Raw genomic sequence first — 27,757 nt, 5'->3', positions numbered from 1 at the left:
AGGGAAGAAGTGCTGCCATTTCTAACAAACTAGGGCTTCTCAGCCACTTCGTGCAGGAGGAAACAAAAATTCAACATTCTGTTGCCAGCCCTAGCCCGAGCTGTGTCACTCACTTGCCTTGTGGTGTAGAGAACAGTTGTCTGGGAATAAAAAGACCAAACTTTAGATCTCGCCACTGCCACAAACTCTCAACGCCTCTTACAAGTCACTTAACCTTCTGGGTTTTTGCATCTCTAGTTTATTAAGAGAGGGAACTAGATGATTCTTTCAACAGGAGTTTGCTATGTGATTACTATTATGGATATGAAGGTTAAAACATCGTCTATCAAGGCTACTTTTTTTTTTTATTATACCTTAAGTTCTGGGGTACATGTGCAGAATGTGCAGGTTTGTTACATGTTATGGTGGTTTGCTGCATACACCACCCGATCATCTACATTAGGTATTTCTCCTAATGCTATCCCTCCCCAATCCCCCACCCCTTGCTATCCCTCCCCTAGCCCCCCACCCCCCGACAGGCCCCGGTGTATGATGTTCGCCTCCCTGTGTCCATGTATCACAACTCCTTTTAAGGAACAGACAAGAATTTAGACCACTGCAACGTGGTGTGTCACGTTCTGGGGAGAATTCTGAGCAAAGGACTTGGAGGATGCACATGGGAGTGGCTGAATCTGCCTAAGCTGCCCCACCCTGAGATTTCTTTTCATTCTGACTCCACGCATTGACTGTTTCACTCCATGTTGGAGCCTGGGGTTGCCTCTAGATTCCTCCTCTCCGTCCCCTCTCCTCCCCATGCTGACTGGGTGCTCAGGTCTGCCCCTCTTACGCCATCATTGTCAAACTTCACTGCCCTGGCTCAGGTTGTTTTCCTCTCTTACGAGGAGTGCAGCCACAGCCTCTAATGGATCTCCCTACCCCTCTTTCTTGTACCTCAATTTATTCTTTGCCAGGCAATGTGATCAATTGCAATAACTTTTTTTTTTTTTTTTTTTTTGAGATGGAGTTTGGCTCTTTTGCCAGGCTGGAGTGCAGTGGTGCAATCTTGGCTCACTGCAACCTCTGACTCCTTGTTTCAAGGGATTCTCCTGCCTCAGCCTCACACGTAGCTGGTATTCCAGGCACACGCCACTACGCCCAGCTAATTTTTGCACTTTTAGTAGAAATGGGGTTTCACCATGTTGACCACGATGGTCTCGATCTCCTGACCTCACGATCCACTCGCCTTAACCTCCCAAAGTGCTGGGATTACAGGCATGAGCCGTTATGCCTGGACTGCAATTACTTTTAATGGCAAAAACCACAATTACTTTTGCACCAACCCAATCTTCAAATGAAGCCCTAGAAAACTTCACCCTTAAACCTTTCTGCGGCTCTCTAGCAAGACTCAGTTCTAGAGCTCGCAGGCCCCTGCTTATCTCTCCTTGCTTGGGCCTCACAAACAGCACACTCTGGTAGCACACATCCCGGCCTGTGCATCCGCAGCCGCCACAGATTCCCTGCTTCTGCTGTTTCCATCGGCCCCCAAAAGTTCCCTCCTCCGGTTTCCCACCTGCCTGCTTTCTCTGGCCTCACTCATCCCACAAGGGTTAGCCCAGATCCCAACTCCTTCCGTTGGGGTGAGCCCTTCTCTTGGTGTGAATGGCTCTGTTATAGCCCGTGCAACAAAATTCTGCATTTCGCTGTTTATCTGTTTATGCTTTTCTCCTGCACTATCTTAGGATTTCAAGGGCAGACTGACTGGCCATTAATGTGGTGTACACAGAAACTCTGGTGAGAAAGGCACGATGGTGCCACATTAGGAAGTAACTTGGCTTTCATGAATAGTTGTGCTCAGTTGCTGCACCTATATTTTCATTGATTTAAAAAAGAACATGGGCCAGGCACAGTGGCAGAGTCCTGTAATCCAAGCACTTCGGTAGACCTAGGAGGGTGAATCACAAGGCCAAGAGATTGAGACCATCCTGGACAACATGGTGAAATCTTGTCTCTACTAAAAAGACAAAAATTAGCTGGGTGTGGTGGCATGCTCCTGTAGTCCCAGCTACTTGGGAGGCTGACGCAGGAGAATCGCTTGAACCCGGGAGGTGGAGGTAGCAGTGAGCCGAGATTGTGCCACTGCACTCCAGCCTGGGTGGCAGAGCAAGACTCTGTCTCAAAACAAAAAAACAAAAAACAACCAAAAAACCCCAGTAGTAAGTATTCTTATTCAAACATCTTTGTGCCTGTGAGTTTATCTATATGGTAGATACCCAGAAGTGAGTTGACTCAGCCTAAGATCACGATATTTCACATTTTTGGGAAATGCTGCCAGTTTGTCTTTTAACAAAACTGTCCATATTGGTAACCAATACTTTCTTGAGGAGCATCTGAGACTACCCACATCCCCACACTCCCACCAAAATTCAATGTGATTATTCTTCTCCATGTTTACAACGTGAAATAGGCAAAAATCTCATTATGTTCTTCAGTTCTTCTTTTTTTACTCTTGAGGCTGAGTATCTTTCTGTTTTTTTGGTGTTGTTTTTGTTTTTTTTTTGAGATGGAGTTTCACTCTTATTGCCCTAAGCTGGAGTGCAATGGCACAATCTCTGCTCACGGCAACCTCTGCCCTCTAGGTTCAAGCGATTCTCCTGCCTCAGCCCCGTGAGTAGCTAGGATTACAGGCACCTGCCACCATGCCCAGCTTTTTTTTTTTTTTGTATTTTTAGTAGAAACGGGGGTTCACCATGTTGGCCAGGCTGGTGTTAAGCTCCTGACCTCAGGTGATCGGCCCGTCTCTGCCTCCCAAAGTGCTGGGATTATAGACGTGAGCTGAGGCTGAGTATCTTAGGTATTTCTTCCTCATTTGTATTTACCTATTTTTGAAAACTGGGTTCTTTTTATTATTGTTTTATAGTAACTCAACATATTCTGACTAGTAAGCTCTTGAGTGTTTTAGACACTGCAGACATTTTCTTCTAATTCTTTGCTTGTGTTCTAGTTTTGTTGCTAGTGCCTTTCTCTTAGCAATGACAACAAATGTTTCTTTAAGCAATTACATTTCTCAGTGGCTTTCTTCATGGCTTCTAGGTCTTCTATTTCCTTAGGAAGGCCTCTGTGCCTTGAATTATCAAACCACTTCATATTTTCATCTGAAACATGTATCATTTTCCTTTTCTTGAAATCCACCCATAATTTATTTTTAGTATCACAAGCTAGAAATCCAATTTTGTGTTTTCAGTTGGATGGTCAATGTGATACGATCATTTGTTCAATGATTTTTCCTTTTTCCATCTTTTTGAATTGACTTTTAGGATGTATTCAATTACATAGTTACATGGGTCTGTTTCTGTTCTATTTTATTCTATTTATCTCTGTATCTATGCCTCTTAAAATACTCTGCTACATTAATTGGTATGGATTTATGGTCTCTTTTGTTATGGTTTTGGGAGAGGAATGCCACCACATCACTACTCTTCTGTTAATTATCCTTATACATTTTCTCTTCCAGATGAAATTTGGAATCAGCTTGTCAATCTCCGTAAAAATTTTATTGTATTTTGATTATAATTGCATTGATTTTAAGCTTTGGGGAAGAACAAACATATTAACAATACAGAGTCTTCCCGGCTATAAATGTTATGTTATATATCTTTCAATGTATTCAGGTCTTCTTTTATGTACCCATTACGTTTTCTAATTGGTTAATGCTAGTATTTACACAATTATTTTGGAATTCTGCATTTCCAAGCATATAATTATAAGTATCAAATACACTTTAGCTAAATTTGGTGTATGTGTGTGTACATATGTGTGTATGGTCACATAATTACTTACGTAAGTTTGTTGTTACATAGTTATATTTTTCCATGTAAGTGTTACTTGTTCATTGTTAGGCTTCTTCCTTCCATCCTTCCTTCCTTCATTCCCTCCCTCCTTCCCTCCCTCCCTCCCTCCTTCCTTCCTTCCTTCCCTCCCTCCTTCCCTCCCTCCCTCCCTCCTTCCCTCCTTCCCTCCCTCCCTCCCTCCTTCCTTCCTTCCTTCCTTCCCTCCTTCCCTCCTTCCTTCCCTCTTCCTTCCTTTCTTCCTTTTTTCTTTCTCTCTGTCGCCCAGGTTGGAGCACAGTGGCACAGTCTCAGCTCACTGCAACCTCTGCCTCCCAGGTTCAAGTGATTCTCCTGCCTAGGCCTTCCAAGTAGCTGGGATTACAGACGCACGCCACCACACCTGACTAATTTTTGTATTTTTAGTAGACATGGGTTTTACCACATTGGCCAAGTTGCTCTCAAACTCCTGACGTCAAATGATCTTCCCACCTTAGCCTCCCAAAGTGCTGGGATTATAGGCATGAGCCACTGTGCCCAGCCTACTGTTGGGCTTATTTCATATTTTTGCTTTCTTATTTGTTTCACTCTTGTAAATGAAACTTGACCCCATTACATTTTCAAATTGGTTAATGCTGATATCTAGAAAACAATTTTGGAATTCTATTTTCTCAAGCCTTTTCTATGTCACATACACTTTAGCTAAATTTAAGTACCTAAAATTATCCTAGATTTATGTTATGGACTAAATTGTATCCCTTGCAAAATTCATATGCTGATATCTTAACCTTCAGTAACTCAGACTGTGACCTTATTTGGAGACAGAAGCTTTAAAGAGGTGATTAAAATAAGGTAATTAGGGTGGGCTGTAATCCAATGTGTCTAGTGTTCTTATAAGAGGAAATATGGACACAGACACAGGCAAAGACGGAAGACCACTTGAAGACACAGGGAAAAGATGGCCATTTAAAAGCAGAGGAGAGGGCCAGGTGCAATAGCTCAGACCTGTAATTCCAGTATTTTGGGAGGTGGAGGTGGATGGATCACTTGAGGTCAAGACCATCCTGGGCAGCATAGTGAAACCCCATCTCTACTAAGAATACAAAAATTAGTAGGCCGTGGTGGCACGTGCCTGTAGTCCCAGCTACTTAGGAGACTGAGGCATGAGAATCATTTGAGCTTGGGAAGCAAGATTGCAGTGAGCTGAGATGGCACCACTGCACCCCGATCTGGGTGATAGAGACTCTGTCTCTAAATAAATAAATAAATGCAAAGTAGAGAGGCCTCAGAGGATACCCATTCTTCTGCTACCTTGATCTCAGATTTCTAGCACTCAGAACTGTGAGAAAACACATTTCTGTTCTTTAAACCACCCAGTCTATGGTTCTTTGTTATGGTAGCCCCAGCAAACTAATACAGGGGTCTGTATTAGGATGGAAACAGAATTTATGAGAAGTATAGGAGCTTTCCCAAGACATGTAGCTGTTTCATCACAAGGCTTATTATCCTTGAATGAGACAATCTCAAGATGATTTTAAATTTGAAAACAAAAACTGCCAAAGCTGTGTTTTTCATGGGTCTTTCTTTCTTCACTATAAAAATCCATGTGCTTTGTCTCTAGGGTGAGAAAGAATTTTATTATTAGAATCTCCGTTGTGTTGATCTTTTCCATTCTTCTTCCAACAATTGCTATAATGTTAGCCAATTAAAATAAGCATTATCTTGCAGCTCTAAATCAAATACAATTTGAAGCCTCCTTTCCCAAGGCCTGATGAACTTTTTTTTGTATGTTTAGCTTGTATCTGGTCACCTTAATAGACCCTCTTTGTAGTCTAAATAGTTTTCAGTTGATCTCATGGGTTTTTAGATAAATGCTCACATTACCTGTAACAATCACTTTTCTTTCTTCTTCTTCTTTTTTTTTTTTTTTTTTTTTAGGTGAGTCTCACTCTGTCGCCCAGGCTGGAGTGCAGTGGTGTGATCTCGGCTCACTGCAAACTCCACCTCCTGGGTTCAAGCAATTCTCCTGTGTCAGCCTCCTGAGTAGCTGGGATTACAAGTGTGTGCCACCATGCCTGGCTAATTTTTGTGTTTTTACTAGAGATGGGGTTTCACCATGTTGGCCAGGCTGCTCGAACTCCTGACCTCAATTGATCCGCCTGCCTCAGACTCCCCAAGTGCTGGGCTTACAGGTGTGAGCCACTGCGCCCAGCCATTTTCATTACCTATTTTAATTAATGGTAGTTTTCTATGATTACCCAGGAACTGTCCCTACTCTATTGCCTTCTGTGCTTTTTATTTGCACCTTTGAAGTGGTGAATACCATTAGGAATTTGTTAGATAAGAAAAAATCAGCCAATATTTTGGACATCCCTGATCCATCCCCAAGATAAGGACATGTAACTTCTCTAACTAGTCTTTCTTAACTACAGACATACAGCCAAGATGAATTTTTCACAAAAATCAATGCTTTAAGGTTTTAGTAGGGGCACAATGTAGTGGTTTTAAATATAGGACTCCCTGAAAACTTCATTCTGAAAGAAATGCCAGACATTTTTGATGCTCCCAGAGCCACTCATCAAGAGACATCTTAGAGTATGGTAAGTATCCCAGAATCTTAGGCTGCTTAAAATCGATGAGACACAAGTAATGACCTTCCTAGTTCCAGGCTGTTGCATGTTGTAAAGATGCATCACCTATTCATTAGTTACAAGAGCCTCTAAGTGGCAAGGGAAAGAGAGACCACTCTAAGATAAAATGCAGAACAGGAAAATTGTGACTTGAGAGCTCTGGCCTCTCCTTCCTTTGCTCTTTTTCTTAATAGTGTTCTCCCTCCTATTTCAACTGCCTGTGCCTATTTGCGTTCTCTTACTTATTTGCTCTAAATGATCTTTCTGAAAAGCATCTATTATCAGTCATTTATACTTACGTGCCTATTAAAGTCAATGGTTCTGTTTTAAGAACATTGGCATGTCTGCTTTCTACCAGAGCAGTGAAATTGTTGGTCCTTCCGTGAAATTATCAGGCATCAGTGAGCAGGTAGATAAAGATTCTGGTGACTTGAAGACTCAGCCAATAGGGATGCCGATTTGTGGGTTAAGGGACTCAGAGCTCAGAAACTTGCTTGGACATTGGGGCCCACCTTGGGCTATGTAGTACTCCTGAGTAGTACAGTCTCTATCCTGTGTGTTCCACTTCCTTTGGACTGCTCCAGTCTCTAAATAGAGTATAAGAACTCTTTAACCACAGTTTATGACATCTGAAACTCTTCTATCTACAACTATTTAAGAGGTGGCTATCAGTCTGTTACTAGGAAGGTTCATGTAAGTGAACGAGTATTGAGCTGAGTTTCTTCCTAGTTTCACCTTCATTCATTCATTCACTTTTAGAGACACGATCTTGCTTTGTCACCCAGACTAGAGTCCAATGGTGCCATCATGGTTCACTGAAGCCTCAACCTCCTGGATTCAAGTGATCCTCCCACCTTAGTCCCCCAAGTAGCTGGGACTACAGGCACTCAGCTAATTAAAACAAAAAAATTTGTAGAGACTGGAGTCTCCACTATGTTGACCAGGCTGGTCTTGAACTTATGGCCTCAAGCAATCCTCTTGCCTTGACTTCCCCGAGTGCTGCGGTTACAGGCATCAACCACCATGCCCAGCCACTTTGACATACTTTAAAAGACAAGTTGAGATAATAGGTTACTGAGAGTTATTTTTGCATGTCTTCAAAAATTTTTTGAGATCGTTTATAGGATGAAATAAATTATCTTTCCACATAGATGAGGACTTCCCAGCACAATCTCTTAGCAATCCATGGGCTTTGAGCCTGTAGCCCCAAAAGGACGCTTATTTGTGGTCTTCTTCAAACACTAAGGAGATCTTATTCCTACCTCCAGGAGCTTCTGACTGGACCTAGAGCCGGGAAACAACTCCTGGGAGATTATTTGATGTGATCTCATGGTGGCAGAACACGGGTGGGGCACCACTGCCTCACAGCAACCCTAATCAAACAAAAATTAAATTGTTTGAGGCTTCTACTTGGCAAGGAGTTTGTGATTTTAGCTTGGTTTTCAATGCTGTCTAAATTGATAGTAAATTTTCTAAAATTCAACTTATTCCTTCCAATTTACTAGAAACAACAGGAACTGCATACACAAAGATGTTTCAAAATTAAACAAGCTAGCTCAAGACATTTGTAATTTTTAAGCAATTTAGAATATTTTAAAAAACGCTTTGAATTCTCCCTCATCAGAGTACAAAGTTGGTAATTATTCACCATACTTAAAAAGAATCCTAGTTATATACAACTGACCACCGATCATTAAAGGTGGAAAGAACATTGAGTATTTGAATATTCCATCAATGTTCTTTCCACCTTAATTTAAATATTCCATCAATGTTCAAATATTCAATGTTCTTTCCACCAAATAGAAAGATTTGGTGGAAAGAACATTGATGAACTCCTTGTAGATCAAAGCAATGTTGAAGTGATTGGCTCATTAAATGACAGTCAGTTGTAGAATCCCAGATGTGTGACTCGGGTGGCATGCTTCAAGAGCAACTGATACTTTTCTGGAATGTGCCATGAAAATTGAGGATATGTGAACACATCTCTTTCATCTGAGGACTTGTTAATCATACAGCAGGCCCTAGGTTGCCAGTTTAGTATTCTTGAATTGTTTCAATGTAGATTGCATTATATTTCTGAGCTTTAAAGATTTCCAAATAAAAAAGGTGCTTAAATTAGGTAAATACGAAATGTGTGCTTTTGGTATATGTGACATCTGCCTTCTGCATTATTACTTATTAAAATTTATTTTAAAATACAGTCACATCAGAAAGCATATTTTACAGTGGTAAAGCAGCAGTTTTTATTTATTACAAATTCTAAAAAAAGAATACAACTTAAGTAAAAAGGAACACTGATGATCACTTAAAAACATTTAAATTTAAAATTACTACTAAAAAAACCCCTTACAGCTGCACAAATCCAATGTCTTTCTTGGTTATTACAGACATAGACTTTCTGTAGGGTTTTGGGCCCTATCAACAATTTCTATTAAGTACAGTGAAAACAAAATAAAGCAATAAAACAACTGGGCACTCGCAGGGGCCACCAAAGATAAAGGGCCCATTAATCAGGGGTAGGCCAGAGAAACCCAACTTGTTGGCAGTAGGAGGCTCTTTCCCAACTGGGTCTTGGCAAGATACATGGCACAGCAAGGCTGTCAGTGCATGTGCATAAATTGTAGACCGGGTCCCACTATGCTAGTTCCGGAATCAGCTACCCCTTCCATGAGTCACAGAAGTTCCTTGGTCCTTATTCATCTTGATATGCTCACGGGATATTTGGAATTAAGGACCCCAAACTACCTGACTTGCATTTGAAGTCTTTCACTTCATGTCGCACCCCATCGGTCTAAGAGCCCATACAAGAAGGGTAGCTACAGATAGATAGATGCCCATGCCCTAGAGGCTGCCTGACCCTGGAACCAGCCTGGGGTCCTGATTATGATCCACGGGGCTGTCAGTGGTTAGGGAAAGCTCTTTAAGGCCCAGAGATCACGGCAGTGGCATCAGCCATGGTGAATAAAAGTTAAGTGTAGTCCTCCCAGAAAACAGTATTACCAGTTGGGTTGAGCCATAACAAAATGCATTTGAAATCAATAAGACTAAACTGTATACATAAAAACAATAATGAATATTACAAAAACCAACAACCACAACAATAACAGATCAGGCTTCTCAAAATCCAGAAACCAGAAGGCTATTTTAAAGTATTTAAATATAATTATGTAAGGAAAAAAAAATCTCCCCAAAACAATAAAGTCAAGCAATTTTACTTTCACATCTACATGACTAAAAATTGACCTTGGCTGGCATTACTTGCTACATGAATATCCCTACTTTCCCCTTGATATTTAAGGACGTGTGGGAGAACTTTATAAAAAAGTAAAGTGTGCACGAGAAGGCACTGTTTTGGCCCTAGCAAAAAGGACAGTTAATTTCACAAGAATCATGTGAACTTTAATAACTCATGACGTACACGCTAAACTCAATCCTTCAAAGCCCTGTGGAAACTGTATTTTTGGTGGTAACAGTTGCCTGAAGTGTATCAGGAGAAAACATGAGCAACATCACCAGAAAGTTAGAATCTGGGCATGATTTCATCACGTGGTTTGTAATCTCAGAACACGCCCTGATTTAAGAGGAGGGAAGGCAAGCTAAAGGGCTCTCTCTGTCATCATGGGTATAGGATGCTGATGGCTTTTCCTTATGCTCCCTGCTAAGCATTTCAATAAATTTGGAAAATAGATAAAAATAGATTCTAATTCAAAGTGTTTTATTAAAAAGTTTTTTTTTCTTTTTGAGGCAGGGTATCACCATTGCCCAGGCTGGAGTACAGTGGTGTAATCTCGACTCACCACAGCCTCAATCTCCTGGGCTCAAGTAATCCTCCCACCTCAGCACCCCCAGTAGCTGGGACTACAGGTGCGTGCCAACATGCCCAGCTAATTTTTGTATTTTTTGTAGAGGTGGGGTCTTGCTAGGCTGCTCAGGCTGGTCTGAAACGCCTGTGCTCAAGTGATAGGCTTCCTTCGACCTCCCAAAGTCCTAGAACTACAGGCGTGAGCCACCAAGCCTGGGCTTAAAATTTTTTTTAACAACTACCTATAAGCACTCAAGACTTAAGTATTTTGACTAATATGTAAAATGTAAAAGTTTTTTTAAAAAATTCTCTTATTCATAGAAATTAAAAGAAGACAATCTTTTATTTTTTAAAGGAAAATAATTCTGAAACTAATATTTTCTGTCAACTATGGCTGGTAATGGTAAAGCTCCATATATTCATGTTACTTTTTCTTAAAGATCTCCCTCAAATGACACTTTGGATTTAGTTTTCTCAATGTTGATCTCTGGGAAAATGTGATTATGATAATCAGTATTTCAGTACATATCAAAGGTTCTAATGTAAGTTTTCCTCATAGTTTTTAATAGAGTTTGCATAGCTCTATTCTTTCATGTAGGACTGCCATTGCCTTTTGGTGGTCATTCACAAATCAGTCTTTGGTAAAGAGTATAAAATTGAGGCACTATTATAAGAAATTCTCACTGAAAATGTTGAGAATATATTCCTTAGTGTAGACAAGAAAAGTAATTTAAGCTGCTTTTATTCAATCACAAAAGAATGTGCATGTGTACTTTTTAATTACTGGAGAAGACTTTATATACTTTTGATTGATTACTAGTCAAAACTCTGCAACACATTTAGGTGATTTTGAGAAAGTAAAAAGAACATTGAGTTCAAAACATTATGAATTCAAACGTAGAGACAGGAAGGTGCCAAAGAGCTGGTGGTACTGACTTTTACCAATAAACACCTACCAAAAGAGATCTGTCAGAAAAGGTGTGGCAGAAACAAGTACACAGGAATTCCCAAATGCCCCTACCACCTCTCCATTCCAGATTACAAAGCACCTGTTATAATGTACTAGAGTTTAGTGATTTCATATTAGAAACATTATAAATACTTCTTAAAGAGCCTATCTATAGGAAATATACATATAAAATCATAGTACATTTTAAAATAGTTTAAAAACTAAAAATTTGGTGTAAGCATATCTATCAACATCAAACATTGATTTTTCTCCACATCAGCTGGGTTTTGTACCCACATAACGATATCGCCAAAGCCCACCATAAACCCAACTTACACACTGACATTTGAAATACACACACATAGATATATATACACTCACACTCACATACGTAACTGTTAACATACATATAAACACACACATCCATTTGAGTCCTCACAGAAAAAAAGGCACAGTGGCTGGCAAAGCATCTTTTTATAGTTATTTGTGTCTGTAAAGTATATCAATGTGGAAAAATAATTTTTCCCTAAATTCTGCTTCAAATTGAACACAGTGGGCATAACAGTTTTAGCTGCCTATCACATTCTAAACAAGTTTCTTGATTTTGTTACAGTAAACGATTTGAGTGTTTATATAAAACAACTGTTCACATTTCCTGTGTGAAGGGCCTATTCTAGATCGAGTGTAGAACCAAAGGGGTTTTCAGCGTACTGTGACAACAGCAAGGATTTATGAGCATGCCTATCGTCCCTTCCCAAATATCTGACCCTAAGTTTATCTAGCTCCTTCTTTCCAGTAAAACATCCAGCTTGAGAGAGAATTCTGGGCTTCCGGTTTTACCATGTGCACCCTGGAAGTTGTGGAATGTCCGTAATGAGTTCTGTGTCACGGATGCTCTAGCACTAGCAGCCAGAAACCCAGGCTTTCTACCTGTTTGATGTTTAATCACAATAAACTCTTGGTTATGCAAAACCATCGCAACCTGCTTTTTAATGGCGTCAATAAAATAACTGATTTCTTGGGAGACTCGTGAGAAAAACAAATGTTTTCCTTGCCTTTGGATTATGTAGGCCAGCTAGCATGCTTGGTAATGTTCACCATGGTGTCCTGGGAAATGTCACCCAGCCTCATACAATGAACTATTTAATGATCTGTACAAAAGAAAATAGTTTATGAGAAGCAAAACACACTGCAAATAAATAGTCCACTATTAGGGAACCCTCAAATGTAAAATGTAACAATTAGAGAATCTTACATGTAAAATTTAATTTACTCATTTACAAAGATAACTATGTTTATACAGTTTTAATTCAATTTAAATTTTTTTAGTTTACAGTTTTAAATAATGTTTTTAACCAGAATATTTGAATCCTCAATCACTGATGGGTTATTGTATACAAACTCTGGAGCGTGTATTATATAGGCTTAGTGTGGTCATTTGAAGCAACTGGAATAAAAAGTGCTAAACAATTTACGGAGTAGGGGAAGAAAAACATTCCTAAATGTTTCCAAAAGAAACCTCAGAGGCAAATTAGATCCAAAGCCCTTAAGTTGGGCCAGATGCCATTTAATATTGGAATAGGCACGTTCATCTCAGAACAGGGGGTTTTCTCTTCTTCTATCCCTTGATCCTTTCCTCTGTGGACGGTGCTGTTGTAGCCCCGCTCATCTCCAGGACAAGAGAAAAGAAACACAGAAACAAAGAAGTGAACTCTGTACCTGAGGAGGTCAAGATAAAAAACTAAACTGTGATTAGGTAAGTAACGGAAAAAGGATGAATCCTGCCATCAATTGTGTGGGCTGGGAGAGTCTGTTGGCTTATTTTAAGTGACTTTTTAGAAAAGGATGCTTGGTGTCTGCTTATTCAAGCATTGGTCTAACTCTTTGATCTTCAAACATATTCTCATTATGGTCACTACCATGAGCTTTCTGGCCAGGGTGACTACTTTCACTTTTTAATTTCAAGGGTCCCAAGTAGATCACAGTGCCTCTCTTAAGTCCCTGACTGGGGATACGTCATTCACAAAAAGTGAAGAGCTCGTATTTCAGGACCACTGTTTGCAAAGGAGACAAGAACTCAAAAGGATGCCAAACAGTGACTTGGAATGCCACTCCTGGCCTGTGTGGTGCAGCTGAAGCAGACATCCCTATTGGCTGAAGTTTGAGCAAACTGTCATACCTCACAGGGAAAAAAATTTTGCATTAAACCCACTGTTGGCATTCACAACTTAATAAAAGGGCTCATTCCTTATCCCCTCATCTTATCCCTAACCAGTGATAGACACCATGATGAGTAACTGCATTTTGGCATCCCCTAAATTGACAGTGATGAAGTCAAATAAGGTGGAGCTACCAGTATTTCCCTAACTGCAGGGGGCACACACAAAACCTCTTTGCATTCAGTGATTTACGTCTATTTCAGTATGTGCAGTATACGCCACTGATTAATGACAAAACTGGAAAGATGTAACACAGTCATAGTAAAATACCAGCTAACTTTTAACACTCATGTTCCCAAGCATATACATACATACATATATACACACATACATACATACACTCCCACTGCTTGGGGGCTGTTGATCACTGATGAACGAAGCCTCCACTTAGGAAGTTTCCCAGGGCACATAATTCACCATCTGAGGAGATGCTGTGCAGATGAGTGAGTGTAAGTGAACTATGCATGGAGCAAACCCATGACAACCTAGCATGCTCATGACATCCTGTCATGTTTTACTCAATGTAGGATACGTATGTTAAGATGATGACCAGCTCTTCTCCTGCAAGAGTTAGAATTCGCTCATCTTTTCATGAAATATGAAAGGTAAACTGAGATTTCTTGGGTGATGGTCATTTGCTTGAATGGCAGATTTTTCTTCTGTTGCTGCATGAATGTTGTCTGGATAAGCACCTTCTTCGTCTTCATCTCTCAGATGACCCTCCAGGCTGTGTCTAATGCCATAAGCAAAGTAAATCAGGAAGCCTGTTGAAGTGGGTGGAAAAAATCAATGTTTCAGGTAAGGCAGAAAATGACTTTTCAGTTATTGAGGTAGAGGATTAAATACAGAATTTAACAGAGTTTTTCTCTTTCCTTTCTGTAGTACTTTAGAACAGGGGTCCCCAAGCCCCAGGTCATGGACCACTATTGTTAGGAACCAGGCCACACTGCAGGAGGTGAACTAGCAAAGCCCTATCTGTATTTACAGCCACCCCCCATCTCGCACATGACCACCTGAGCTCCATTTTCTATCAGAGCGGTGGCTGCATTAGATTCTCATAGAAGGGACTATGCATGTGAGAGATCTAGGTTGCGTGCTCCTTACCAGAATCTAACTAATGCCTGATGATCTGAGGTGGAACAATTTCATCTCAAAACCATCCCCCACCCCACCCATGGAAACACTGTCTTCCACAAAACCCGCCCCTGGTGCCAAAAAGGTTGGGGTCTGCTGCTTTAGAAGAACGAAATGCAAATACAAGATACCCCACAGAAGGTCTCCTTGATAAATATTTTCCTGATGGAATGTGTCTCTCTATTTTTAAGACCCAAACTTTCCAGATTGTATTTCACTCTCAACAAATTTTGCAGTGTTGGTATGGAAAAATTTTAACTTATGTTCTTATAAGTCAATACTGTAAACAAAACGACATGTGGGCTAAAGTCTCAAAGTATAATCTAAATACAAGTGGTTAGTTATCAGAGTCAAGGTCAGGTATTTTGGAAAGTACCACCTGTATTAACAAAGGGGACATGGACATGCCTTCCACGTGTCACCGTTACCAGGAGAGTCCAAAGAACCGTGTGCAAAGCAACTGTTTATTCACAGCCACACCGACTGTGTGTGGATCAGGGCAAAGTTTTAAGTACCCTCCGAAGATCACTGCAGACATGTAGGCATTTTGCTGTTTTAGTTCCATTTTAGAAAATTGGTTGTGAGTTTTGGGTTGATGTAAAATGACTTTTTCTCGGTTTCATTTTTTTCACCCATAAGTTGAAGAAAATAGAGCCTACATGATTCTAGAGGGTTACTGGCAGATACTGATTTAAAAAGGCATCTGAAAACATCTGGAAAAGCACTCAGACATCCCTAAGAATTGGGAAAGAAAAAAGTGGGGGAAAAAACCCCTTTATTCCCAGGATGGGGGAGAGAGTGCATTTCTCTCATCACAGCACATGAAATAGGAAAGAGAACTCAACAGTAAAGAACCTACCAAGTGCCATCCAAATGCTGAATCTGATCCACGTGTCTGCGCTCAACTGGACCATCAGGTAAATGTTCACCAGGATGCTGAATGCTGGCAAAAATGGTAAGAACGGAACCTAAGGGGGAAAACAATCCTTTTGAATATACTCATATTTTGAAGCATGTTCCCCAAGTTATTTCAACAGGTGGCAATTAATTTGGCATATATACTTTCACACCACATCAGTCACAGTAAAAACCATGCTCTAGAGACTGTAAAAGGAGAATCACAATTTTAGAGCATTTACTAAAGCTCAAGGCAACAGGGGGTTTATCAGATTCACCAACACCTGCACCATCAAAATAATACTGGCTTTAGGATTTAGCTTTTTGGGGGGTTTACCAATTTCATTTAGATACACACACAGGGGATATCTCTGAAATGCGGGATACATATGGTACCCCAGGTACATCCTTCCAGGATGCTCTCTTCAAGCCTAAGCCAGCATACTCTTAGCTCAAATGGGGCAGCATAGTTTAACTTGCAGTAGAGGAGCTTATCTTTTTAGTTTTTAATTTAGTTTTATTTTTAGAGAGTGTCTCACTCTGTCACCCAGGCTAGAGTGCAGTGATAATATGATAGCTCACTACAGCCTTGAACTCCTGGGTTCAACTGATCCTCCCATCTCAGCCTTCTGACTAGCTAGGACTACAGAAATGAACCACCACACGCAGCTAATTTGTTTGTTTTGTAGAGATGGGGTCTTGCTATGTTGCCCAGGCTGCCCTTGAACTCCTGGCCCCAAGAGATCCTCCTGCCTTGGCCTTTCAAAGTGCTGGTATTACCCGTGTGAGCCATCACACCTGGCCCTGGAGGAAGGGTGTTTGGTGGGAATGAAGTCCTCATGAGAGGGCAGTAAATTTCTAAAAACAAAATATTCACCTTACTTTTCTGATATTATAGCTTCTTTAACATGAAATTTGTTTGCTATTACATATAATAATACTGTGATAGGAACATTCCCAAGTTTTTGAAAATGCAGTAAGAGAGCCAATGTAGAAGGAATTCTGTACAAAAAGGAACATGTCGAAGGATTCTGACACTTTCATTCACTGGCTAACTGCATTAGACACTTTTTTCTTTTTTCTTTAAGAAACAATTCACTAAGGCAAGTGGATCGCCTGAGGTCAGGAGTTTGAAACCAGCCTGGCCAACACAGTAAAATCCCATCACCACAAAAATACACAAATAAGCAGGGCACTGTGGCTCACATGTGTAATACCAGTACTTTTGGAAGTGGAGGTGGGCGGATTATTTGAGCACAGGAGTTTGAGACCAGCCTGGCCAACATGGTAAAATCCCATCTCTACTAAAAATACAAAAATTAGCTGAGCACGGTGGCATGTACCTGTAATCCCAGCTACTGGGGAGGCTGAGGCAGGAAAACTGTTTGAACCCAGAAGGCAAAGGTTGCAGTGAGCCGAGATTGCTCCACTGCACTCCAGTCTGGGTGACAAAGAAGGGCTCCACCTCCAAAAAAAAAAAAAAAAAAAAAAAAAAAGCAAAGAAAAAAAACAACTCACCAAATTAATTATACAGAGAAAATGAACACAATATTATATTTTGGGTCTCTAATCCTCACTACACATACCATGAAGGCTACTTTTTGCTGATTCTGGGGCTGCCTCCAGATGGTGAGAACAATGGCAATGCTGAGAACAAGAAACAGCACAAGGAGAGCAAGGCTCCAGGCCTCCAGCTTGGAGATGGCATGAACTCCGTAAGTGGTCAAGATACTCAGGCCCAACACGAGAAAAGCTGTAGGGGTGATGTGTAGAAAACACAGTCAGCACACCATGCTCCACCCAGATTGCTTGGTGCAAACAGCGTATTCTGACAAAACATCCAGTTCTACTTGGCTAAATACAAAGAATCTTCACCTTGCCCTTTCTTCTTCACTGAGGAGAGATGCTCAGTTGCATAGATTTAAGAAACATTGTTCATTTGCTCAATACTCTCTCCTCCTTAGAAGCCAACCACCCCACTTGGTGTTACTGACTTGCATTATCTGCTCTTGTGCTAACTAACTGTGTCCTCACTGGCTACTCTTAGACTAGGATGCTCTCAGGGGTGGATACTTACCTTTTTTTCAAATGGGAAATGGCATGTCTGGTTATTTTAAGCTATTTTAAACATGGACTGTGATATGGTTTGGCTGTGTCCCCACCCAAATCTCATCTTGAATTGTAGCTCCCGTAATTTCCATGTGTGTGGGAGGGACCCGGTGCAAGATAATTGAATGGTATGCAGTTTTCCCCATACTGTTCTCATGGTAGTGAATAAGACTCATGAGATTTGCTGGTTTTATATGGAAAAATCCCTTTTGCTTGGTTATCATTCTCTTGCCTGCTGCCATGTAAGATGTGCCTTTCACCTTCCACCATGATCGTGTGGCCTCCTAGCCACGTGGAACTGTGAATCCATTAAACCTCTTTTTCTTTATAATTTACCCAGTCTTGGGCATGTCTTTACTAGTAGTATGAGAACAGACTAATACAGACTGCTAACATACACAAATGATATATCATTTGCATCTTTTCACCTTGTTTTTGAGAATGACATCACCACCCCATCTCTGACCATCAAGTCTGCTCTGGAGGACCCTCCCATTTGCTTTGAGAAGTCTGTGCTTCCCTACTTGCTACCAATCATCCTGCCTTGTAAAAGCCAGTAAGAGTAAGGATTGCCTCTCTTGGCATCCTAGGTGCCCAGTGGAGTGCCTGGCACACAGGCGATGTTCAGTAAATGTCACCGAAAATATGAATGCTTACAACACTGCGCGTGAACAAACAGGGATTTTCTATATTATTGGACAATTTCATCGGGTTCCAGTCAGGTTACTGGCAGAGGTACCTGGCATGATACTTTCACCCAGCGGTGAAATAATCACTAATGAATGTGCCAGTTTGTACTTCTGCCATTCTTGTCTTGAAGTATTCCTTCCTCTTTTCTTCAATTATCAAGATACAATAAATTTATACAGGTCATATAAAGATGATCTCCACTGCTGGTGATGCTTTCAGTAAAAATTTCAGGGTGGTTGCTAATATATTCTAGGGCAACGTGAGGCCCTCTGTGCTCTTCCACATCATGCCAGCTTCACCCACACACATCTTCTGGGTCTGTACAATGTATGCAGAGAAGAAGACTTACCCAGGAATCCTACTAGAAAGCTCACAAGAGAAGCTGACTGCTGTGTCGGCAGTGGGGAGGGGCAGAAGAGGGTCCGCACACTGAAGCCCTGTCTTTGCAGCATGGTGACCTGGGACTCACTCTTCGAGGCTGCGCTGGGACACAATCCCAGACCATCTTTCTCGGGAGAAGATTTGGGCTGCTCGTAAGATAAGCCAGGCTGGTACCTATTCCCAAACAAACATCCATGTCTTTACTGTCAAACAGACATTTGACCCAAGTGAAACCAGCACCTAAACCCTTAAGTAAGACATTATACAGAGTGATAGTGTGTAGAGTAAATCAACACTTATGACTCCAGCCCCAGAGCATGCTGAGCCACATGGCAAACCTTTTCAATAAAATATCTGCAGCAAAATATCCACATATCCCCTAGTAGTCATCTAATCAGAGTAATGTATCAGATGCACAAGAAAGTGAAGTTGTAAAGTAAGGCGATTGTGACAAAAGGATGACTATTCTGAAATTATCTATGTCCAAAGGAAATGTGGTGCATGAAAACAGTGCAGGAACTCTGGGTAAATTTCAGTTGTAAAATAATGCAATCACCAGTTTGGTATTCAAAGGACTCATCACAATCTGTCTTCCTGGCCTCATCCCTCCCTACCGATTCTAGCTATACCCAGACAAGCTCATCTGGCCATTGTGCCACCTCTACACCCAGTGCATGCCATTTTCCTTTATTACTTTATCCTTCTCCTCTATAGCTTATATCAAGACATCAGCCTTGATAATGGTTTGGCTGTGTCCCCAACTGAAATCTGCCCTTGAACTGTAGTTCCCCAAATCCCCGTGTGCCATGGGACAGACCCAGTGGGAGGTAATTCAATCATGGGAGTGGTTACCTTTATGCTGTTCTCAAGAAAGTGAGTTCTCAAGAGATCTGATTTTTTTTTTTTTTTTTTTTTTTTTTTTTTTTTTTTTTGAGATGAAGTTTCACTCTTGTTGCCCAGGCTGGAGTGCAGTGGCGTGATGTCAGCTCACTGCAACCTCCCCATTGGGTTCAAGTGATTCTCCTGCCTCAGTCTCTGGAGTAGCTGGGACTACAGGTGCCCGCCACTACACCCTAAGGGGCTTTCCCCCCTTTTGCTCTGCACTTCTTCCTGCTATCATGTGAAGAAGGATGTGTTTGCTTCCTCTTCCACCATGATTATAAGTTTCCTGAGGCCTCTCCAGGTCTGCAGAACTGTGAGCCAATTAAATTTCTTTCCTTTATAAATCACCCAGTCTTTGGTATGTCTTTATCAGCAGTGTGAGAATGGACTAATAACAAGCCTGTTTCTCCACCTAGTGTGTGCCCCAGGCTTTTCAGTATGGCCTCTTCACCTTCTGGACAGCCTTTACTTATTTTTGAAAGTAATATTTTCCTTTCATATAAAGAAATATGCTCACTGAGAAAAAATACATGAAAGTATACAGGAGAAATTTAAAACCAGCCATGATAATACCACCCAGTGTTAATCACTGTTAGTACTTTGGTGCAATTTCATTCAGGCATATAATGTCTATGTAGGCATATATGATTTCTTCATGTAAATTTATTACTTAAATAAGTTCAGCTACTATATATACTGTAATTTTGTATCCTGAAATGGATATATTTCTCCATAAAATTAAATATCATTTTATTTGCTGTAGAAGAGTTCACTGAATAAATGCAGCCTCATTTATTTAACCATTCCCCTAGTGATACTCAGGTTACTATTGTAAATTACTTTTTCTGTAAACATCCTTTACATACATCTGTGTGTGCCTCTGATTAAATCTTTAGCACAAAAATTTTAACAACTGAATTAATGGAACAAAAAGCATAGCATTCTTAAGTGTCTGAACATTATGAGAAATTGCCTTTCATGTAGATTTCATGACCTATCTATCCACTAATGGTCAACTTGTATTTGATTCTTTGCTAAAGACCAGATATGCTTCTTCTACTTTTCATTGCTATTTTGATGGATGGCCTCTCACCTTGGTGAGACAGCTGGCTCCCTGGAAGCCAGGAGAGTGAGGGCTCAATATCTGATTCCCAGAGCCCCTCACACATGGTACACCCTGCAGAAACCACCGGGTGACTTACCTGAGGATGAGAACACAGGCTGCCACCAGAGAGTATGCCATGAGAGTGCCAATGGACATCATGTCCACAAGCGCCTTCAGGTCAAAGAGAAAGGCCATCAAAGCTAGGGGGGAAAGAAAAGAAGGGTGAAGCAAATGGCCCAGGAGGAAATTCCATACAGTTATTAACGTTCGAGCCAGGGACATCTGACTGCTATTTCATTTTAGTACTAATGATAAGTCAAGCAGACTATAGAAAATGTATCTCTCACATTTAAGATGTTCTTAGGGTCCATATAATTTGTTGATAGGACTTCAAAAGCCCTCAGGTCTCTAGCAACTACAAGGCACATTCTACTTTGATTACTTAAAAAATATTTGGCCTGACAAAGAGTGAAAACATTACATGACAGAACACTGTCTTTGATGTTTCAGAAGAAAAATACTGCTAGGAAACACTGGCTAGCTCGTTTTTTACAACCACAAAAAACATTCAAACAGAAGGAGTTTTCATTATAGTATTACCTAACCACTATAGTTTCCAAGTGCATTGAGTTATATACAACTCAATTTTTTCTTTTTTTGAGACAGGATCTCACTTTGTCACCCAGGCTGGAGTGCAGTGGTGCAATCTTGGCTTACTGCAATCTCCACCTCCCTGGTTCAAGCGATTCTCATGTCTCAGCCTCCCAAGTAGCTGGGACTACAGGCACGTGCCACCACACTTGGCTAATTTTAGTATTTTTAGTAGAGGAGGGGTTTCACCATGTTGGTCAGGCTAGTCTTGAACTGGCCTCAAGCAATCCAGCGGCCTTGGCCTCCCAAAATGCTGAGATTACAGGTGTGAGCCACAGTGCTCAGCCTGACTCAAAATTATTTTAGTAAGTCTGATAAAATAAAGTAATTTTCAATTAAATGAGGTTTCTGAAACAGGCTAAATGCTACTATGATTAAAGCCATGTATTCCAGGTAGACTTTCTAGATCTGAGACATCAACTTCTGGTCCTGCACACCAAATCCCAAAATATTAAGAGGCAAAAAAATATTTTAAAGAGTAACTTCCACTAAATAACTGTTTTCTTCACTGAAACATCAAAATAGTGACACTATTAACTTGAATTTAGCCTACAGTTTTCCCTGTCACAGTAAGTGGATATCATCACATTCCATTTATATGGTGTTTCAGATCCCTCTACAAGATTGAAACCTCTGTGATCTCATTTTACCTTCAAGTCAATGATCCTATGAGATGGAAAATCACTTAGGTTTAGCTATATAAAATGGCTGGATTTGACAATGTTTGACCCCAAACTCAGCAAATGTGAGTGGTTTTTCTAACAGGATTATCCCCATCTTAGAGACAGGCTAACTTAGCAAGGCCATGACTACCCATTGGGGCAGAGTTCCCCTCTTCCAACAGCCCCATGTTCCTGCTACAAGATCACATGGTTTCTTTTAACACATCGCATGCCTCACTTTGAAAATTTCTTGCTGGGCTCGGAAGTTCACACTCATAATCAATCCCTGCACTTTGAGAGGCCAGGGTGGACAGATCACCTGAGTTCAGGAGGTTGAGACCAGCCTGGCCAAAATGGTGAAACTGAAAATACAAAAATTAGCTGGGCGTGGTGGCACGTGCCTGTAATCAGAGCTACTCAGAAGGCTGAGGCAGGAGAATCTCTGAACCCCAGAGTCGGAGGTTGCAATAAACCAAGATAGTGCCATTATACTCCAGCCTGGGTGACAGAGAAAGACTGTGTCTCCAAAAAAAAAAAAAAAAAAAAAAAAACCAAAAAAGAAAATCTTCATTGCTCATATATTTATACATCAGATTACTACAATTTTGTTATGTTTAAAAATCATAGCCAAATAAGGTAGCCAAGAGAGAAGAAAATGATCAATTGTCTCTACAAGCTCTCTGATCCAAGTTAAAAACAAAGTATAAAATAATAAAAATATTTTAGAGCATTTTAAAAAATGGTCTAATTATCTTCTTTTAATTATTAATTTTAATATCTTAACATGCCACCAAAATAAATTCTTCTTGAATGGAGGAGAATACACTTTTAAAAATTCTAGATCATTACTGAGAAGTATTTTACTGGAAAAAGAAAATTTTTAATGAGTTACATAAAATGAACGACTCTTTGTCAAAAAAGTATTTATAAACTACCTTTAATATCATATATTGTTTAAAAATAAAATGGGTACCGAGTGCAGTGGCTCATGTCTGTAATCTCAGCACTTTGGGAGGCTAAGGCAGGCAGATCACCTGAGGTCAGGAGTTCGAGACCACCCTGGCCAAAATGGAGAAACCCTGGTGTACTAAAAATACAAAATTATCCAGGTATGGTGGCACATCTGTGTAATCCCAGCTACTTGGAAGGCTGAGGCTGAGGCTTGAACCTGGGAGGCAGAGGTTGCAGTGAGCCGAGATTGTGTCATTGTAGTCCAGCCTGGGCAACAAGAACAAAACTCCATTTCAAAAAATAAAATAAAATAACATAAAATGGACTTGACATCACCTAGTGCAAATCTTCATCTTAGGGGGGCAGAAATCTAAGCCTGAGAAAATCAGTGACTTGATCTGCTAATATATGTTTAAGAAAGCGCCAGATTTATAAGAAAATGTTTACAACGTGAAGTGTTTAAACAAATACATTCTGACCTTGAAAAAAATTCCATTTCATACAGAATGAAGCACTAGCTTTTTCTAACCTAATTTCCCAACAATTCAGAGCCTCAACACAATTGTCATTTTGGTTTGAATTTCTAGCACCAAGATTGTTCATTATTTTATGCACAAAGCTTGCTAAAGTCTTCCTTTTGTTTCCTGTAACACTACCTCTCAGGCCATTCTCTGGATCTAGAACATCATTGAAAATTTCTGCATGGGATAAGAATCTGGCCAAAGGTATTTTAACGGATATTAAGATGTGCCAAAAGACTAGCAATCTGGATTTTCTGAACATACTTTAAGTACCAGAACTGTTGAGGGGAAAAATAGATTCCTAATGGAGTTTGAGAGGACATACGTGTTTGTAACTGTCAGATGACTGTGATGGCCCTAGAAGCAAAGATGCCCACCATACTGAGGGCAGTGATTACAAGGGCCAAGCCCAAATTCTCTTGGACATTTCTTATTAATAATGGGTAAAGTTTAGCATTTCAAAAGTCCTGTGGTCCTTTAGCAATAGTCAACATACATCCTAGACCAAAAAAATGTGAATCATTATTTTAAAATTAATATTTCAAAAATTAAGAATTCCTTAATCAAAAGTTTATGCATCAATAACAGAATTTTGTGTGCTAGTTCATCAGAAAAGCAATCCATGATAGCGAAGAGCCATTATAACCCTTTGCATATTTGTTAGAGCCCAAAAAATTAAAATAACAAAACAATAAAAAAAACCCAAAGGGTCAATTAAGAATGAACTTCAGTATACCACTGCCACCATAATTTTCAGATGTTAATACCAATGCTCATATACTAATTTATCAGTGATTTTGTTTTTTTAACTTACATGCACAGCATGCAGACCCTCTTTATAAGTCCATGCATGCGAATTAAATGTTCCAGTCCAATGCTCAAGAAGCCTCAGTCTGTAAAGCTTACCAGAAATGACCCCTGCAGTCAACGTGGCAGCAACTGGTGACTGCCTCTTACTCACTCTGGCAAGAAATCTAAACAGTAAGCCATCCCGGGCCATCGCAAACAGAATTCGGGGTAAAGGAAACATAGAACCCAGAAGACTAGAACAGAAAAATCCAAAATCCACACATGAGTTATTTTAAGGATTATTCTAGACAGGCATACACAGGTAAAGACTGGACACATGAAAATGCAGAACCAAAATATTCAAAATAAGAAACATTCACAAAAAAAGTGACCGAGCTTCACATAAATCAATACAGAAAACCACCTAGCTTTGTATTTTTAACGCAGAGTCCTTGATGAAAAAGATTCCCCTTTTCGTAAGAAAAGTCAACTCTCTCTCACCTGCCACCGCACCCGATGATAAAGTAGCAATTATTGGTGTCTTCGTTTTGGAATTGATTTGAGCTAGACATTTGAAAAGCAACCCATCCTCCGCCATAGCATAGATTACACGAGGCATTGGAAAAATGGATCCAAGAAGACTGAATAAAAAGCAAACACATGCAGTATGGCAAACATTCATGCAAGATTACATCCCCGAACTGAAATAAAGTAACTGTATAGTATTCAGCATGCCAGTTGTAATTATCAAGTCACATTATTTATATTAATAATTATGTCATATTATTTTTGAATGCCTTATGATTGGGCATTTACAAATATTTGCTAATATTTACCATTGTGCTACTCATTATTCTGTTACAGATAAGTACCCAGCAAAATTACCAGACTAAAAACAATATTGCAAGTAATTTGTGTGTACCCACAATTATTATTAAATTAAAACTAAGTAATTAAGACTTAACCAAACCAATATTAAGGCATTTTTAGCAGTAACAACTTAGAAAATAAAATTACTAATTTGTTATGTAATTAAAGACTAAGTAATTTTATTTCATAAGCAATAATTGCAACCTTTATTCAACAATGATATATTTTTGCATTTATTTTACCAGAATTTTTTCTCATACACCTTGATCTTGGGTCAAATTAGTAATAATTCCCAACATCATAAGATAATCGAGACAGAAAAAGGAAAAGAAGATCAATTTACATAAATGTAGTATACAGAGGTGGCCATAGTGAAAAGTTATCAACTGAAGTTTAGTTAAGACAGTTTTTGCTTGAGATGTTCGGAATTACTTTTGTTTACCAGCTGTACCATTTCATACGTTACTTAGTAGTGAAAAATAACCAGGTAAGAGAAAACAAAAAAAAAATATTTTATTTAAAAATGCATCTTATTTATTTATTTATTTGTGACAGGGTCTCGCTCTGTCACTCAGCCTGGAGTGCAGTAGTGCCATCACAGCTCCCTGTGCCCACAAACTCCTGGGCTCCTTCCACTTGTCTCTCAAGTAACTGAGACTGGGACTAAAGGTGCATGTCACCATGCTCAGCTAATTTCTTGATTTTTTTTTTTTAGAGACCCAGTCTTGCTATGTTGCCCAGGCTGGTCTTGAACTCTTCCTTAAGTGATGCTCCTGCCTTGGTGTCCCAAAGTGCTGGGACTACCAGAGTGAACCACAGTGTCTGGCCCTTCTTTATCTTTAATAAGGCTCTGTTGAGCTTGGCCATAGACGAATCTTTGTCTGCCCCTTCTAAGGCCAGGGTGGCCTGGTATCTTCACAGTTCAGCACTTGAAATTACATAAAGTGATTCAAAATAAACCTCAAAGCTGGGTGTGGTGGCTCATATCTGTAACCCTAACACTTTGGGAGGCTGAGGTGGGAGGATCACTTGAACTCAGGCATTTAAGACCAGCCTGGGCATCTTAGTGAGACCTTGTCGCTACAAAAAATAAAAAGTTAGCCAGGTGTGGTGTCACAAGCCTGTATCCTAGCTACTCAGGAGGCTAAGCTGGGGAGATCACTTGAACCCAGGAGTTTGGCCCTCAGTGAACTATGATCGTGCGACCGTACTTCAGCCTGCCTGACAGAGTGAGACCCTGTCTCAAATAAATAAACAAATAAACAAATAAATAAACATCAACACTATTAGATGGCTGAGAAACCAGAAGTGTCTAATCGCTACTTAATATTGTCTTAACTAGAAAATAACGGGAGTTTGGGGGGGAAAAAATAAAGTTAGGCTGGTGAATTACACCGAAAGGCTTCTTTTTGTACTTTCAGACTTTTACAACATTATTTTCAGTTAAAAAATTACTAATCTGGCAAAAAGATTAATTTTCTCTTTATAAGACTCTTCTACTAGATGGCATGATACAAAATTGGAATGAAGTATCTTACTCATAATCATATGTTAATTAAAATAAGGGTTGCTCAGGAAAGCAGGGAAATGAGTTTTAAAGTATTCCAACAAGCAGCTACTGGAAATCTGAAAACTTGGGATTCAACGACCCTACCTCTTCACATATTTTTATGAATTTCCACCATTAATTTAAGAATGATAATTTCTATTTTCAGACCAGCTTCACTCTGACTGGTGCTAAGTCTCCATGTTTCACAATAAAAAACACATTATATTTAAAACAGACAAAGCATTATAGCATCCACTCACACAGAATCAGTATTACCCGAACAGAGGTAGCAAATGTGAGGTCTGTGCATATATTCTCAGATGTCTGAAGAACTACAAATATCAGCCAGGTGCAGTGGCTCATGCCTGTAATCCTAGCACTTTGGGAGGCTGAGTTGGGCGGATCACCTGAGGTCGGGAGTTTGAGATCAGCCTGACCAACATGGAGCAGCTCCATCTCTACTGCAAATACAAAATTAGCTGGGCGTGGTGGTGCATGCTTGTAATCCCAACTAATTGGGAGGCTGAGGCAGGAGAATCGCTTGAACCTGGGTGGCAGAGGTTGCAGTGAGCCAAGATTGCACCATTGCATTCCAGCATTCCAGCCTAAGCAACAAGAGTGAAACTCCGCCTCAAAAAAAAAAAAAAAAAAAAAAAAAAAAAAGAACTACAAGTATCACCAAAACTAATGAAGAAGAAACATTTTAGGACAAGAATCCTGAAGTTTCATAATACCTACATACATGACTATGTGTAACAGATGTGTGTGTTTGTGTGTGTGTGTGTGTATCAATGCCATATATATTTCTATTGAAGCCTGGACCATCGCTATCTATAGCAGAGGGAGAAATGCCAGATATAGGTGAAGGGGATGGAGGCAGCAAACCACACTGCCATGTGTGTACCTATGCAACAATCTTGTATGTTCTTCACATGTACCCCAAAACCTAAAATGCAATAAAAAAAAAAGCTGACTCTGAACTAGCAGAGTTTATCCTTTAAGATTTTTATACGAGGCCAGAGTTTATCTTTTAAGATTTTTATATGAGGCCAGGCGCGGAGGCTCAAGCCTGTAATCCCAGCACTTTGGGAGGCCAAGGCGGGTGGATCACGAGGTCAAGAGATCAAGACCATCCTGGTCAACGTGGTGAAACCCCGTCTCTA

General features: G+C 40.1%; 1 protein-coding gene across 7 annotated transcripts in view; it reads right to left on the bottom strand.

Annotated features, from left to right (window-relative positions):
- Nucleotides 1–8,651: 8,651 nt before the first annotated feature.
- Nucleotides 8,652–27,757, bottom strand: part of SLC7A2 (solute carrier family 7 member 2) — a 70,192-nt gene continuing 51,086 nt past the window's right edge. For 4 of the 7 annotated variants that reach the window (XM_074383967.1, XM_039461100.2, XM_074383969.1 and 1 more), the window contains 6 exons: nucleotides 24,677–24,816; nucleotides 20,699–20,801; nucleotides 18,583–18,788; nucleotides 17,021–17,187; nucleotides 15,397–15,505; nucleotides 8,652–14,167 (listed from right to left, as the gene is read on the bottom strand). In XM_074383967.1, the coding sequence (XP_074240068.1) occupies nucleotides 13,974–14,167; nucleotides 15,397–15,505; nucleotides 17,021–17,187; nucleotides 18,583–18,788; nucleotides 20,699–20,801; nucleotides 24,677–24,816 (919 nt within the window). In that variant the 3' untranslated portion in view covers nucleotides 8,652–13,973. Of the gene's footprint in view, nucleotides 14,168–15,396; nucleotides 15,506–17,020; nucleotides 17,188–18,582; nucleotides 18,789–20,698; nucleotides 20,802–24,292; nucleotides 24,430–24,676; nucleotides 24,817–27,757 lie in introns of all 7 variants that reach the window. The other 3 variants (XM_074383968.1, XM_039461101.2, XM_074383966.1) reach the window with 2 other exon arrangements.

The sequence above is a fragment of the Saimiri boliviensis genome, chromosome 13 (assembly GCF_048565385.1).
Source record: "Saimiri boliviensis isolate mSaiBol1 chromosome 13, mSaiBol1.pri, whole genome shotgun sequence".
NCBI lineage: Eukaryota > Metazoa > Chordata > Mammalia > Primates > Cebidae > Saimiri > Saimiri boliviensis.
This window is presented reverse-complemented; position numbering and strand designations above follow the sequence as displayed.